Genomic DNA, 12,594 nt, shown 5'->3' with positions numbered 1-12,594 from the left:
GGGCTTTCTCTGGTAGCTTTCAGATGACTGCTGGGTTTGCCAAATGTTCCATTTTTGTATTAGTGGAGCGCTGAGGTCAGGATTTAGCTTCTCAAAATGGGGTTGTACTGAGTGGAATGCTAAGAAGCAATCTCTATTATTAAAAACAGCAAAATTGGTACCTGGGTTCCAAAAAGGGATTAAATGGAATTACACAAAACTAAATTATTGCTAAGTGAACAAATTGAGACAGTACTGCTCACCAAAACAGCCAGGAAGGAAACTGAGAATAGCTCCATTTAAAATTAGACCTTGGAGTTAAAGTAACTAATTTCAGACATCTAAATATTGCTGTTTTTAATGGTGTGTCATTTCTATTTCAAATAGAAATAGACACTGTCTCCGGTTGAAGTAAGGATTTGCGCGCTGGAGTGATCACGTGAGCATCAGAAACAATTCTGTGGCTGTTCTAAGGCGGCACACTTCTCTGAAAAGCATGTTGTTTCGAGGACCTCAGAAGATTCTTCTGAGAGCTCACAGGGGTGTCCATGGGGCTCGCTTGGAGTGTGTGACTGTGCTATGGGAACTTCACGGGTCTCCCTGAGAGGACTTTCTGTTTGTCCCTCCCCGCTGACTACTGATGAGCCTGTATCTCCCTGGGGTAGAAACCAGCTGCAAATGGCTAGTGGCTGACTAGGCTAGATTTCTGATAGTGGGAGTCCTTTTGGAGGACTGTGAAATGCTTGATTTCCTATGCTGTTCCATGTTAGTGGGGCAGGGAAAAAAATCTAGGAATTACTGGGGGTGTTGAAAGAATGACCAAGGAGAGGCATTCCTGCATGTCATCTCTTTAGCTTGTTGAGACCATCAGAGATTTAGCTATTTTGTTGAGCTAAATCCATCTCTTAGTAAATATAATGCAGAAGTTCCAGGTGATCTCACGCCCTCTTTTGGCCTCCGTGGGTGCTGACACACATGTGATACACACACACACACACTCACATAAACATATGTTTACATAAAATTAAAACTAACCAAATAAAAAACAATCAGACACAGTGGTCCATCCTTGCAGTCTCAGTGTGGGGAGGTGGAGACAGGGGTGTGTTTGGCATTCATTAACCAGCCAGTCTACAGAATTTGTACATTTCAGGCCAGGGAAAGACCCTGACACAGAAAACGAGGTATATAGTGTCTTGAGTAACAACACCCAAGGCTAACTTCAAGCCCCCACATGTATCCATACAGACATGCAAAATTAAATGGGTAAGGGACTGGGGAGAGGGCTCCGTGGGTAAGAGCACACACTGTCCTTGCGGAGGACACAGTTTGGTTCACAAAACTCAGGCTGGGCAGCTCACAACCACCCATAGCTCTGGCTCTTGTGGAGCTAACTGCCCCCCTTCTGGCCCTTGACGGTACCTGCCCTCACATATATACATACTCCCTCACACATATATGCATAATTAAAAATAAAACACACCTTAAAATATTAAACAGGTAGAACAGATATTGAGACTTATATACTCCTATAAAAGGACAGCATAGGAGTTAGGGAAATGACTCAGCAGATAGTGTTTGCTTTGCAAACATGAGGACCCAAGTTCAAATCCTTAGCACTCATTCAACAAAAACTAGGCTTGTTTGCACATGCCTATAACACCTTTGCTCTTGGGGGAAGTGTGGAGGCAGGAGGATTGCTGGGTCTTACATGGCTGCCAGCCTAGCTCCAGATTCATCCAGCAACTTTGTATCAAAAGAATAAGGTGGAGATTTGTGAACAGGATGCCTAGCATCATCCTCTGGCCTCTGCATGTACACAGGGGTGTGCACATTCATAGACATGTAGGCACACATGCAGTAACTCATTAATTAAAAAAGACAACACACCCGTGATCCGAAAGCAAACAGGGAGTTTGAGGAGATTTTAGATGGTACATATTTGATCATTTTGATACAAGCACAGTTAGTTGGCTATTATACAATAAACAGGAGCAGCGTTGTCATCCCAAACATCTGCTCCGGCTTCACTTTTCCAGGCCAGGGTGACTCATACTGTGCAGGCTTCCTGGCGCCTGAACTGTCAAAACCCCATTTTCCTCTCCTCTCTCCACACCGCGTCAGATGGCAAACATGAAGCTCGCCTCCATGGTTGCTGCCCTAATTTGACAAGGACATTTCCTGAAGCAGTTGCATTGTAATTGTGATTGTCTTTCAGTTGGATGGTAGACATTGATTGTATTCCACCTGGGAAGATGGTCTAAGGAGCCATTGTCTTCTTGTTCACTCAGCCCATCTCTTGGCCTGCTTTGTTTGCTTTTTTCCTCTGTTCTTGCAGTATTTCCCCCCTCTTTATGTGGGAGTTGAGGAGTTTTTCCAGCTCCTTTAGGCATTGCTGACTTGAAGCCACCTTCAGCCCTTCTCCCAGTCGCTTCCACTTACAGTGAGTCACGGGTTGAGCTGTGGGTGTCTTCAAGGTCATGGGAGTTCCGGCCACACCTGCATTTGAACCTCCACAGCCTCCTTGTCTGGACTCTTCTCTATTCCAAGTTCTCCAGCCCCCACAGGGTAAGACCGACTGACTGCCCTACTGGACCCTATCAGTGTCTCCCACACTGGGCACTCCCATTCTTTGACTCGGGACAATGCCTGGCATGTAGAACTGCACAGTTGATACTGTTCTGTGCATCTGCCCTGAACACTGCCTCATCCTTCTCCTCTTAAACTCTCTGTATTTTTTTTAATACAACAGTTCCTTGACTTTTAAGCCCACTGCAAATTAAAATGATTGTGGAGAATATACTGAACTTTTAGACCCTGGTAGAACATGCAAGCTTGGCAGAGAGGGCTTTAGTTTTGCGTGTGTGTGTGTGTGTGTGTGTGTGTGTGTGTGTGTGTGTGTGTGTGTGTTGCATGTGTTGGTGGAAGATGGATCAAGGAAGGCTGGACTTGATCAGTGTGTTATGTGCTATACATTGACCTACTACGATATGAACAGTGAATGCATACTTACCAAGAATTAAAATATTTTAGAACTTGAAACTTAAAATAAAGATTAGAGTCAAAAATTCTAAGTATGATTTCTACTGAATATGAATCACTTTCACACTACCATAAAGCCAGAAAACCCTAAGCTGAGTGATAAGCCAGGGACTGTCTGTCTGTATTCATTTATTTATTTTTTATTTTTTGAGACATGGTCTCATGCATCCCAGGCTAGTCTCAAACTCACCATTTAGGTGAAGATAACATTGAACCTCTGGTCCTCTTGCGCCTACTAGGATTTTGGTATGTACTACCAAACCTGGCTTTGTGAGGTACTGGACTTTAGAAGTGTTGGGCAAGCAGTCCACCAATGGGCTCTAGCCCCAGCTTGTGGGCTGTGCTTAAAACTGCAGAAGCTGGGAATCAAACAATGAACATCAAGTTTCCTCCAGTGACCTTCCAACTCACTTCAGAAGGATCTCAGTGAGCTGTGGTGGCTGGAAGGCTTGTTCCTGGTGCTCTGACCGGAAAGAACATTTCTAAAGACTTTGTGATTGGCATAATTAAAAGAAAACGTTGGGAAGAGTGCATATCAAGTGCTGATTTTAAAAAAACAAAACCTTAGTTAAATGTCAAAGAAAAAGAAAAAGGAACTGTGGCATTGATCATGGCACCACCACACTAAGAAGGATAGAATATAGCAAAAGTTTTAAGATGACCTGCCAGTGCTTGGCTTAATTCTGCTTGTTGGAGGAGAGGCACTTGGAGGGCCGATTTTCTATGCTAAAATAAGCAGGCAGTTATTTCCTCTGGACCTTTGAGTGCAGACTATCTGAGTTGCATAACTCTGTCGGGCATGTAATAAACTGAATCTCTCCCTGCCCTCAGGGAAGCCATCAGCCGTGTCTGCGAAGCCGTGCCAGGTGCCAAAGGAGCCTTCAAGAAGAGAAAGGTACTGTTGCCCTCACTGTGTGTCTGTCTCCTCCTTCATCTCCTCTCAGGGCCATACTCCATGCCTTCACCCACGTAACTGTTCACTGTCTTCTTACATGACCTGGACTTTCTTGCTTTTTAAGGGAAAGCACCCAGCTAAGGCTACAATACCCTGCCCTGGCTCTCTCAAGCAAATGTTGTAGATACTCATGTGGCTTAAATCCTAGAGACAGTGATACCAATCAACACCTGGCCAAGCATCCCCTTAAGCCCATTACATAACATGAATTCATCTACACCTAACAACACGTGTAGCAGCTACCCCAGTAGTACAAGCTAGCAAATGCTTAAGAACTGGATTCTGGGGTTGGGAGGGGGACCTTAAATTTGTGATGATGCCAGTTACTGTGGCATAAATATGTGTGTATGCATCAAGTTTCAACACAATGTCCCTGGAAAGAGTCAGGAAGAACCACGTCGCAGCCCCTCTCTGTGTTGTATGTATTGTCTTTAGGTACAGCAGATGGGACTCAGGTGCACAGATTCACATAGCATGGGACCAGGTAGAAAAACAGCCAGGACTCAAGAAGTATTTACCATCTTTAGATGCCATCTATGTGGTTGTGAGTTTGTGTATGTTAACTTTCAGTAATAGCTGTGCTTAGTGGCCAGCTCGTAACACTTCTGAAGACATAATAAACGGCTTTCCTGAGCTGGCTCAGCCATGTCACTGGAAAGCTCTATTTATTATAGAAGACAAAAACGGAGGCTTTGGGCTGAGAAACCACAATGTGAATAGGAGCTGGGGCCATGGTCAAGCCAGACCACCTGCTCCAGAGGCTGGGTGTTCAACTATACTTCTAGAACTTTCCATTCGGTATATGGTTGGATTAGGAGGGGGAAATATCTGGGGGCTAGGAAGATAGCTCAGCTGGCAAAGACCTGAGTCTGCATCCCCACCATCTGTCAAAAGCCTGGCATGGCAGCATGTGGCTGTAACTGCAGCACTGGAGAAAGAGACAGGCCAGCATTGGCTGGGGCTCACTCACTAGCCAGGGTTGTGGAATCGGTATGTTCCAGAGTCTTTGGGAGACTCTGTTCTCCAAATACAAGGTAGAAAATTTTACAGGAAGACCCCTGATGACCTTCAGTCTCTACATGTATGCACACATCTTTGCACTCACACACACACACACACACACACACACACACACACTCACACACACACGTACATATATGATACATATATATATATGTATATACATATATATCAATAAAAAGAAGGAAATATTTAATTAAGCTATCTATCTCTCATTAAGTATCTAAGAAATAAATAATTCAGCACCCACAATCACGACTTTTGTCTACCTAGAAGGGATTTGTGGGAAAGCATACCTTATAGATCCTTATGCTGAGCTTTCACATTCCAGATGCTTTTGCTCCAAGTCACTTCTGTCTTCACAACTGGGGACATTCAAAAACCTATAGGGCAACTGGGCCTGGGGCACAAAACTTGACAGCTCAGGTTATATGATGGCCAGTACCCTGGGGGGTCTGGGAACTAAGTAAAGCTCCCAAATCTTGAATACAGGAAGCAAGGTATCTCTTGGGAACAGCAAGGAGGACCATCATCTTTCAGAACAGGTGGTCCTAACAGGTCTTGTGGTTCCCATATTTTTCTCTTGGTGGGAAGACATGGGGATAACAGCAACTTTCCAGGCTGTGCCCAGATGCACTTGACCCGACTCTCACACAGAGGGATGGGCTCTCTGAAGGGCTTTTTTGAAGTGTTAAATAAAAAGAAAAAGAAAAAAATTGGCATGGCAGGGATCCTAAAGGAAATAGCATCTATCTGAGAAGCAAAGAGCTGCAGATGGGAATGCCAAACCAGGGCAACCCCCAGAGGTAAGTTCAGCAGAGGTTTAGTCTTTTAAAATAGAGACTTACCATTAAAGGTTGTCTTTGGAGACAGTTCATTGGCTGGGCAGACACCCTAAAGTGCAAATGCATTCTGATTGGTTCATTAACTAGGCTACTCCCCACTGAGAGGTTGGTGTACAAGGCCAGTGTGCAGGTCTGGATTTGGCCTCTTATCTGAGTCACAGAACATGCTGTGGTCTGAGCTTCAGCAGAGGGATGTGACCTTCCTCGTTTCCCAATTCCACTTTAGACAGCTCTTGTTGCTGCGTTTTCTCTCCTAGTGGATTAAAGAACTGTGCGGCTGGTTAGGAGCTATTTGGCATAGTGAGCAGAGGACTATGGAAACAAATGGAAAGTGTGACCCAGAGAGGGCTTCAGTATGTGCCCAGGGGTCTGAGGGACACAGTAGCCTGTCTCTCCACCCTGCCCAGGCTCTGAGCTGTCAGTCTAATGGGACTGTCCAGGTGAGGACTGGACAGGACTCCCTTCAGGAGAGAGCCTGGTGACCTACTGAGGTTGCTCCTGAGTCTTGGTGCCATCCAACTTTCACTCCCCTAAGAGGCAGTCTGAGTCTTGAAGTGTCAAGAAAAGGTTAGTGTGTCTGCAAAGTTATGATGTCCCTGCTGTGTGGTTTCTTCAGGTTGACATCTGAGTCTCAGGAGATGCCGGCATATGGTCAAGGCAACCAGGAAGACAAGGAGGAGTCCCCCCCCCCCCGCCCAAACTGCCATATTAGGCATTTATATTTTCCTACCTCCTATTGCTGGATGTGCATATTGGCGTGGGCTCTTATTTTCCCAGCGCCTCCATTTTACATTTGTCTGTCAGCTGGCACCTCAGTGGGTAGGAGCAGTCAGTGAGAGTCTGTGGCGGTACACTGGCCTCTCTGCCTTCACCCGTTCAGACAGTCTGGGTCAAAAGCTAAAATATCACCCTTGGATTTCACAGCCTCCGAGTAAAGTGCTGTCCAACATCTTGGGGAAGAGCAACCTCCAGTTTGCAGGCATGAGCATCTCCTTGACCATCTCCACTGCCAGCCTGAATCTGCGCACTCCCGACTCCAAACAGGTTGGAGGCTTCCCAGGCCCCTCTGGGCCCGAGGGTGGGCATCCCCAGGGCTTCCCAGGGTGGACATCACCAGGTCTTCCTCCTCAGCTTACTGAACCCATGCAGAACCTGCTTGCCACTTAAACTTGAACTTTGGCCACTTTGACAATCCACCCACAGATGGATGAGTGGTTCTCTGGAATTCTGATCCAAATGATGTCTGCTTGGTCCGTGTGTTTATAATATAAAGAAATGATGTCTGTGCAAATGTCTTGGTGTCTGCCTTTGTTTTATAGCCACACTTTATCAGTTTTATGGGCTGTATTTTAATCTTAGCTTCCTTGGGGTGCATAGTGTGCTATAGTTTGCTAGACAGGAGTTTTCTTCCTTATGGTGTCTTATGTTGGAGCCTCATATAGTCCATCCAATCTCAGGGTTGAGGAACTGTGCATATCTACAGTGTAGACAGAGTAGAATGACCTAGGCAACATAGCCACACTTACAAAGACAAATTCCAGGTAGGATGGTTGTACTTCTGTGTGCTGACTATGTTTTAGGTCTGTCTGTCTGTCTGTCTATCTATCTATCTATCTATCTATCTATCTATCTATCATCATCATCATGTATGTATGCATGTATGTATATATGGATTTATCTATATCTATCATCTATCATGTATGTATGCATGTATGTATGCATGTATGTATGTATGTATGTATCTATCTATCTATCTATCCATCTATCTACCAACCATCTATCCCCAAGATGCAGAGACAAATTAGTTAGATTTAATGCACAGATGAGCCATATCAGGGCCTTGTTGAGGCATATCTGACTACAACTTCCTATTCTACCCTTTTATCTTCCAGGGACCCACTGGTACCCCTTGTCTTTTCCTATTATGTTCTAAGGGTTGGACTAACCAGTTCTTGAGGCTGTGGATCTGGGAAGTCTAGTCAATATAGCCTTTCCTAGGTTGTCTTAAGTTGAGCTGCAGCTGCTCATGGAGGCTGATACACTAGGCTCAAGATAGTCATGCCAACTGGAATCTGGCCTCTGTGCACATGGGCCGCTCACCTCTAGGGGTCCCTGGGCTGTACCACTCCACCCTCCTTGCCCATTCTCTCTTTACAAAGAAGGTCCAGTAAGGATAATGCTAGCATAGCTGGTCCTGAGGCCCTGCTCCACCTTGGTATGATCCAAGTTGGGTCTATTTAGGTGTCCAGTTCTCATTCCTCTGCCATGTATTAGGCAGGTCTTAGTGCAGTTTCCCCAACACCCAGGGGCTGCCGGCCAGGTTGATACAGGACAGTCCTCGTCATCAGTAAAGTATATGGCTGTGCCTTTCCTGTTTCCTGAGGTCCCCACTGTAGCAAATAGAGAAAGCAAAAGCCCTGCCTTCTCCACCCAGCACCCACCCCATGATGTTGAAGTTCAAATAGAGGGACAGGGCTGGAATCGGCAGAGGAGGAAGAAACTGCAGCAGTGGCTCCCAACCTTCCCGACGCTGTGACCTTTAATACAGTTCCTTGTGATGTGGTGACCCCAACCAGAAAATTGTTTTATTGCTATTTCATAACTCAATTTTGCCACCGTTATGATTTGTAACATAAATATCTGAAATGCAGGATATCTGTATGTGACCCCCAAAGGGGTCTCGAACCACAGATTGACAGCTGCAGTGCTGCACTGAACAGAATGCTGGGCTCAGATCCCCCACCCTCTTGGAGGGGTGATAGGCAGTCAGGATAGTGATCACATAGCGACTTGGCCAAGTTTGACTTAGACTTTTTTTTTCTAAATTATAGCTTCTAATTTAATTTCCAAACCCCAGGTTTAGAGTTGGTGTGTGTGTGTGTGTGTGTGTGCGCGCGCGCGCGCATGTGTTTGTGCATAAGGTGTATTTTGTGTGTGTGTGTGTGTGTGTGTGTGTGTGTGTGTGTGTGTGTGTGTGTGTGTGTGTGAACCAGATGACAACTTCATCTGAAGATTGTCAGATACTATCACCTTGATTTTTTGAAACAGGGTTTCTCACTTGTCTGGAGTCTACAGATTTGCCAAGACTGTCTGGCTAGTGGACCCCAGGAATCCTCTCTCTAGCTCTGCAGAGTTGGGATTACAGGTTCCATTCCCAGTTTTTTCATGTGTTCTTGGGAATCAAACTCAGGTCCTCATGCTTGTGTGACAGCCAATTTATCAACTGAGCCAGCTCCTTAAATAAACAAAAGTTAAACACACAAAACTGCAGCACTAGGAACTTATGCTGGGCATGGCAGGCACAGCTGTATTCCAAGCAGTAGGCAGGTAGGTTGGGAGGATCAGAAGTTCAAGGCCATCCTCAGTGACTTGAATCCAGATCAGCCTGGGCTACGAGACACCAAAGTCCTCGTGTTCTGTTGGGGATTCGGTTGCCTTATCATTCGTTCCGAAGCTGTTTGCCAGCAGGTAGCAGGATTCTAGGGCAACTATTATTAGTTAGTCGCCTGGGGCTTGGGCACAGGCCAGCCAGCAGTCTCACTGTTTTGTATTCTCTTAAACCCTCAGGTTTCTCTAGATTGAGGTTTTGCAAATGTCAACAGCCAAAGTCGGCATTTTAAAATATTTAAAATTTTATCCTATAATGATATTTTATTCCGAGTTTTCAGGAGCACAAATTCTCTCTGATGTTCTGTGACCCACTGTCTGCTGGGTGACAAGAGCTGAGGGACAAGGGTGGAGGGCACGGCTCAGAAATAAACCTGGCTGTGTTGGGATGGAGCTGGGAGCTCCTTTCCACACAAGAACTTTTCTTCAATGTCATTACATTGTCTTTAAAAGATAAAAATAGCAGGCAGGACTTACATAGCTTTTAGAATTTAGGGCAGCTTCTAATTCACTCTGTGTCTACTGAATTCCACGGATGCTGCAGCTTACAAACCTGATGGAAATTTTCCATTTTGAAGACAAATATGGACGGACCCCTGGTCTTTAAACCAGTGGATTATGAGAGGACTGTAATTCTTGGTTGCTGGCCTTCTGATTTATATACACCTGATATGAGAGGGATGGAGTGAAACAGGCCACACTCCCCCAGTCTTGGCTCTGGTGTTTGGAGAAGCAGAAACTACAAGTTGTAATGTTTTGGTATGATGTATTTTTTTCCTACTTTGTGTGTGTGTGTGTGTGTACATGTATGTGGCATATATTTGTGTGAAGGACATACACAAATGTGTATGGGTGTCTATGCACATATGTGTGCATATGTGTGGCGGTCATAGGTCAACCTCAGCTGTTGTCTATCAAGCAGTGAATGCTGGTTGATTCAGGGCCTCTCATTGGTCAGAAACCTGCTGATTCAGCTTGCCCGCTGGTCCAGCTAGGCCCAGGGATCCACCCATCTTTTCCTTCCCAGTGCTGGGATTGTAACCACCACACCCAGTTCTTAGTCACATGGGTTTGGGGGATTGAACTCAGGTCTCCCTGGTTATAAGTCCTGGAGAAGTCCAGTCGTTGAGATGCTGGCCTCAGGGTGGAGCCTTGACTTCACAGATCTGGAATCACTACACTTCTTTCTTTGAACAAGCCTCTTGGTCCCTCTGGGCTCATGCTCTGTGCCTGTAAAACGGGCTTCCCACTGGAGGAGTAATGAGGCTTTCAAATGGTCAACCAGAGAGACGGTAGCCATCAGGCCGTGCACAGTGTGGGCAGGTGACCTACGGTCTCAGTGTTTTACAGTTGTGGCGGACTGGGGGAGGTTTTCAGGAAATGTTGTCATTTGTGTGGCCTGCCAGCCAGGCGGGCTCTGCAGCACGTGGGGCAGCGCTAACGGCTCCTCTCATCTCTTGTCTCCACCCTGGCAGATCATAGCGAACCACCACATGCAATCCATCTCCTTCGCCTCAGGAGGCGACCCGGTGAGTGGCCTTGGCTTGTTTCTCTTGTCCTTGCTGGGAACTTCTGAGAAGAAACCCTGCTTTAAAATGCGCCCTTGAGGACACGGCACAAAAGTGTTTTATGCTGATTATAGTGAAACCCCAATTTACTGTTCTGGTAACAGTCTAGTTTTAGGACCAGGGCGGTTTCATTCTGGTGAGAATTCTATTCTGATAAAGTGCATGTGCTCCAAAGAATCGTAGTGCCCCGGAAAAACAAGTTCTATACACTTCTTTCGAGTAAATAGTGTTTTATAAGACAAAATATTCATCAATAAAAATTTGCAAGTAGTCATAACCCCCAAAGCTGTGATCCCAACTGTTTATCCCTCTTGGTCTCAGAAGTCCTCGCTCCCCGTGCCCTGCTTCCCTTCCCCACCCCCTCTCCTCCTCCCCTTTCATTTCTCTGTATTAAAACTGAGCAGAGGGCCAAGAGTCACCAATCACTCTACTGTTAAGATGTCACTTCACAGCCCTTTATCACCTAAGTTGCTATCAGGTGTGGGGAGGGGTAACCTGTGACCACGCTCTACCACCATCAGTTTTCAGCCACAAAGTATCAAGAGTTCTAGAAGCATGGCCTCCATGGGAGGGATCCACAGCTCCCGTGTCTGACCCATCTTGCTTTCCTTGCTTGTTTTCCTACCACATCTCCAAAAACCACCTCAAAAATGAGCAGATAACAGGCAAGGGAGCAGGACACTGAGGGAGGAGGAAGGAAATGAGCCTGACTCCTCCCAGCAAGGATAGGGAGAAAGGTTCCTTCCACATGTCATCATGATAATTTTCATTGTTCTGGGTAAAGTTTTCAGTGGCTACGGACAAAAAATTAAAAGCAGGGTAATGGGATGAGGAATATTTTTAACCCAAGTTCATTCAAATGACAAAAAATTCTATAACTTAAGATATCCTTTTTACTTTTTTTTTTGGTGCCAGTGGTTTGGGCCCTTTTCACGTAGGATATTGTTTTCAAAGGTCTCCCAACGATGCTTTTCCTTTTATTCTATCCCTCCCTGGCCATGTCTTTCTTGTCTTTCTAGTGTTGTTTTTTTTTTTTTTTTATACCTCATTGAAACATAAACTCTCTCACTAAGATGGAGATTTAGACGGTGAAAATCTTCTTGTGTGTTCACCCATGGGACATTTCTCAAGATCATGTCTATATTTGACAGATTTTTTTTTTGTCATCACTGTGAGACATACGTGAGAAAAATCAATTTAAATGAGGGAAAGGATTATTTTGGTTCACAAGTGCCAGCCTGAGGTCATCTGGGTCTGCTGTTTTGCACTTGAAGCCAGGCAGGGGAGGGTATCCCAGAGACGCACATGTGGAGGAAAAGGCTGTTCACTTTGAGAGAGCCAGGAAGCAGAAACAAAATGGGATGAAGACAGGGCAGACCCTTTGAAGGTCTGTCCCCGGTGACCTACGTCCTCTAACCAGGCTGTACTTCCTAGTTCTATCACCTTCCAATGATGTCATCTGTCCTAGGCTCATGTCTGCTGCTGTGATAAAATGCCCTGGCAAAAGCAGCTGAAAGGGGAAAGGGCTTATTTTAGCTCACAATTTCAGGGGAGTCACAGTGGAAGGTGCTTGAGACATCGGGTCACACCTCATCTACAGCCAAGAGCTGAAGTAGCTGAGTACCGAGTGACTACTAACCAAGTACTCCTTGCTTAGCATCAGCTAGCTCCTTCTTTCCCCACACAGTCTGGGTCCCAAAACCTGGGAATGATACCATCAAAGAAATGGTGTTTGCACACTTTGAAAGTCAAAGTGAAAGAGCTGTTTCTTCCTAATCCAATTAATAACCAAAGCAAC

The 12,594-nt window shown here is 45.5% G+C and overlaps 1 protein-coding gene across 1 annotated transcript in view; it reads left to right on the top strand.

Annotated features, from left to right (window-relative positions):
* Shc3 (SHC adaptor protein 3) overlaps positions 1–12,594 on the top strand; it is a 135,115-nt gene that overhangs the window by 73,115 nt on the left and 49,406 nt on the right. Inside the window, exons 3-5 of the mRNA XM_027409914.2 lie at positions 3,853–3,916; positions 6,766–6,885; positions 10,704–10,757. Of these exons, the coding sequence (XP_027265715.1) occupies positions 3,853–3,916; positions 6,766–6,885; positions 10,704–10,757 (238 nt within the window). The remainder of the gene's footprint in view (positions 1–3,852; positions 3,917–6,765; positions 6,886–10,703; positions 10,758–12,594) is intronic.

This window comes from Cricetulus griseus, chromosome 3 (genome assembly GCF_003668045.3).
Source record: "Cricetulus griseus strain 17A/GY chromosome 3, alternate assembly CriGri-PICRH-1.0, whole genome shotgun sequence".
Classification (NCBI taxonomy): domain Eukaryota; kingdom Metazoa; phylum Chordata; class Mammalia; order Rodentia; family Cricetidae; genus Cricetulus; species Cricetulus griseus.
The sequence above is the reverse complement of the archived record's forward strand: the minus strand, read 5'-3'. Positions and strand labels throughout refer to the sequence as shown.